The 3,712-nt window shown below is 51.2% G+C and overlaps 1 protein-coding gene across 1 annotated transcript; it reads right to left on the bottom strand.

The window, feature by feature from the left end:
- Positions 1-463: 463 nt before the first annotated feature.
- COL26b_014493 (uncharacterized protein) lies at positions 464-1,108 on the bottom strand (the record flags this gene model as incomplete). The annotated part of the gene is made up of 1 exon (XM_053187064.1): positions 464-1,108. One exon carries the CDS (start codon positions 1,106-1,108, stop codon positions 464-466), a length of 645 nt encoding a protein of 214 aa, XP_053028991.1.
- Between the last annotated feature and the right edge of the window lie 2,604 nt (positions 1,109-3,712).

Raw genomic sequence — 3,712 nt, 5'->3', positions numbered from 1 at the left:
GGAGGACGCGGAAGGACCGCAGGATAAGTCGCAAGAACAACGAAGACTACGTCATTCCGCAGTGCCCCGATCATTTTGCCCGCCAGTCTTGCCAAAGAGAAGACGAGAGCATCCGGACACGAAAGGAGAGAATCATCAGAAGTCAGCGTCAAAGTAGGACGTGGGGCTACTGCAACGAAGGCAGGCTGATTGCAGACATCCTCACGGGTACTCTAAGGATAGAACCTTGCTGAGAAACACCGACTACGGCTATTGAGGAGTGTGAGATGGCCTCGGCTCTGTGGAAATCTCGTAGCTGATTCGGTCAGAGTCACCTACGGTCGTAAGACTTCTAGATACCGTACACCTCGCGAGGGGTAGAAGGAATGCTAAGCTTCAGGCTTGGTCATGTCTCCCGACTATTAGATGTTTTGTTCCGGCGTACATACGGACCTTGCATTCGCCCACACACAGGCGTACGTGTTCATCGCTTGCATTTCCTGCCCACTCGCCCTTTGACTACTTTGTGGACGACTGGTTTGCTCTTTCCTCGTCTTGCTTTCTGTCGTCGCCCCAGCCTAAAGTCTTGCAGCAAAGACGCAAAGATCCCCTCGCCCTTCTTCGCCTCCTCCTTGTCTATCCGATGTCCATCCTGGAGCGTGTACTTGCGAAATTTGTGGAAATCTTGCCAGACCGTAACAGTCGAGTGCGTCCGCCGCGCATCGATAAGGTCCACAATATTGACAAGCGTTCTCTTCAGGCTCTTCTTGCACTCGTCAACAGAGTCGCCTAGGGGTAAGCCGATCTCACGGCACAGATCTTGGTAGCCCTCCAGCTGCTGCTCCCTGAGACGTCGTTCCGTCCGCTTGTTGTTATCGGTGATAAGTGGCATTGGAGGAAAGTATCGCGACGTCAACTCTTCACGCATGGCAATGGTGCGTTGCGTAGTGTACTGTTGCGAGCCGGGAAGCCATTCTTGAGACGACGCTAGGCGTGCAAACTCGTGGTCGAACGGCGCACTGTCATCGGCGATAAAGTTTTTAAACTTGCCGAAGTGTGATTGTGATGCCGGAGGCGGGGCTTGAGATGAAGGCGGAGGGAGAGTTTCGTTCTCTCTTGAGGTTGCCATGTCGAAGCTAGGTATTGTAGAAGAGATCTTCTGGACGTGACTGATCCGATAATCGTGAAAATATAGCACGACACAAAGTTGGTCGCGACGCGCGATGGGGCCCGTGTTTACGGCATCAAGGGGCCGACTCGTTGCCGGTGGGGAACAGCTATCCCAAATGGGTAATCTTGCTACTGTAGCTGACAGCTGTAAGGGAGTACCCGTGCGCAGCCCTTGCCAACTGCCCCCCAATCTAAGCGCCTAGACATGTACATGTCGAAAGTCGGTGTGCAACTTGAATAGATATTAGACAGGGGAGAGTAATTCTGAGAGATTGTGCTACCTCAACTGCGACTAATGTATGCAAGATGTCCTGAGTAATAGATCTGTTTTAAGCCGAGTCAGTAGAACTCATCTTATCAGCAGGAGTTCTCAAGGTAACGGGACTCAGTCCGTCAGTTCATTAGCAGATTGAGTTTGGGACCATCCTAACAACGGCGCGCGTAACGAATGATTATACTGTATTCAAGCATAACTCGGCATCCGTATGCAACTTCAGGGGTCAACTACGTCAGTTGCGTCAATTGCGTCGAGAATGGGCTATAAAAGGTGGCAATACTGTCTGCCTCACTTTGATGGCACCTTGCGGGTGAAGCTACGTCTGAGTTGCAAATTATGTACATCACTCTTCAAATCCTTGATGCCCGCCAGCGACCCGTCCAAGGTCTCTTTGTAACCCTGCAATGCTTAGAGGTTGCGGAAGTCTCGTTCACCGGCGTTTCGGCTTCTAATGGGATGCCGGTTTGGAAGTTCGTGGGCTCTCCTCGACCAGGCCACACCAGCCCGAGAGTTTGGAATGCGCATTGGCAGATCACCGCCTACTCCATGGGCAAGAAATTGCCTATCATACCTGTTGTGTGCTTCGTCCCCGACTCTATTCACATTTGCATACGATTGACGGGGCAAGGGTATGGAGTGGATTTCCTCTATCCCGACGGTGGCGGGCTTAGTAGAGGCCATCAGAGGCAAATTATTCCCATCATTGGCGCCATGATGGAAACGCGCGCAAAAGGTCGTTTGGTCTGATCCACGCATAGGCGCTTCCGTCAGACTTTAGTGCTAGCAACTTCCACGCAGAGTTCGATAAATCGATCACGATGCATTATATATTCCATGCCTATTATGAAGAGCTCGTCCCCAGTGCTTTACGTGCGCAAAGTCTATCTGAGGTTTCATTTTATCGATTCAGCGAGACAGAAAACCACATCGTCGCCTCAGTTCAACAGCATATGAGAGTGAGAGGAGGCCGTCAGCCGCTCGTTAACACCAGTGAAGCACGTCATCTCAACATCCTACTAACGTGGTGCACCTTAGCAATCGTCTATATGTCTATATGCCGGCTACGATCTTGGCTTCCATCTTTCTCCCTTCATCGAAGGGTATGAGAGACATATCATACGACCTGAAATGCTCGCCAATGACTCCCTCAGGGTTAGCTCGACAGCCTCCGTACAAATCGTGGGTTTCTTACAATATGTGTCATCCGTGAATGGCATTTCCTCGCGCAGCACCTCTTGAATACTCTCACACTTCGACAGCGCTATGACATTTGACTTTACTCCTTCAATCAGCCACTTTTCGGCATCTGTTGACTGCGGCTCCACCCTCATGAGGTCGTCAATCACCCGCCTACTGCGACCAAAACACACAACACGGATTTGAGATCTCTCTTCGAAGCCGACATTTGTGATCCACGTCTTAAAAAAACTGGGTTTTCATTCAGCCACACCAGCGATGTGCAAGCCGCTTCTACCCTCTTCAGCTCACAGCGCCAAGCCAAGTATTGCTGGGCTTCCACGACACCGCTATCGAGCGCTATGACGCGAAGAGGGCGGTTGGTAGCAACCGGGGCCGCGAGAGGAATAAGGTATGGCCCGCGTACGTCCGGATCTGCCGTTGCTGCTGCATCGCGAGACATCAAGAGGACCGCAACCAAGTCGTAGCCTGCTCCGCCGCGTCGTTCGCGCCTTTCCAGCCGCGCTACACGTATGGGGACGTTGTCCACTTTGAAATAGTACCATTCGCCTGTTGTTGTCCCGCTGCCGGTGTTGAACCCGACTTCCAAGACGTGGACCTGTGGCTCTCTCGGCAGAAATGTCTGGTCTCCTTCCAACGGAAGCAGCATGACAACGAGATTTTCAATAAGAACAACAAGACCCACAGTGAACCGCAGTGTCCGCGGTGGGTTGAAACCGTTCAGCGACCTGTCGTCCTTTGACAGCGCTTCATCTAGATGTACGCTCAGGAACCGCAGTCCTGTGTCGTTGGCATCTTTGATGAGCTGTCTATCAATGACGAAAGTCGCTTCGACCCAGCGTATGAGTGGAAACACTCGTGTCAGAAGCATCCAACAGCCTAGGTTGAAAACTAGAACGCAGAGGTATGGAGTCTCAGCATTCATAGTGTTTCCGTGCTAGTCTCGCCGGCAAAAAGACATTTGAATACAGCTGAATTGTTATTCTGCTCAATCCCTGGTTGAAACGAAATACACAAGAACTCAGATCGAAGGACATAAAAATTTAGGGTACCTGTTGAGATTATTCATTGATCAAGTGAAACAGCTTT

The sequence above is a fragment of the Colletotrichum chrysophilum genome, assembly GCF_026319265.1.
Source record: "Colletotrichum chrysophilum strain AFK26 chromosome Unknown scaffold_440, whole genome shotgun sequence".
NCBI lineage: Eukaryota > Fungi > Ascomycota > Sordariomycetes > Glomerellales > Glomerellaceae > Colletotrichum > Colletotrichum chrysophilum.
Note: the sequence above shows the minus strand (reverse complement) of the source record. Positions and strands in the feature narration are given on the sequence as shown.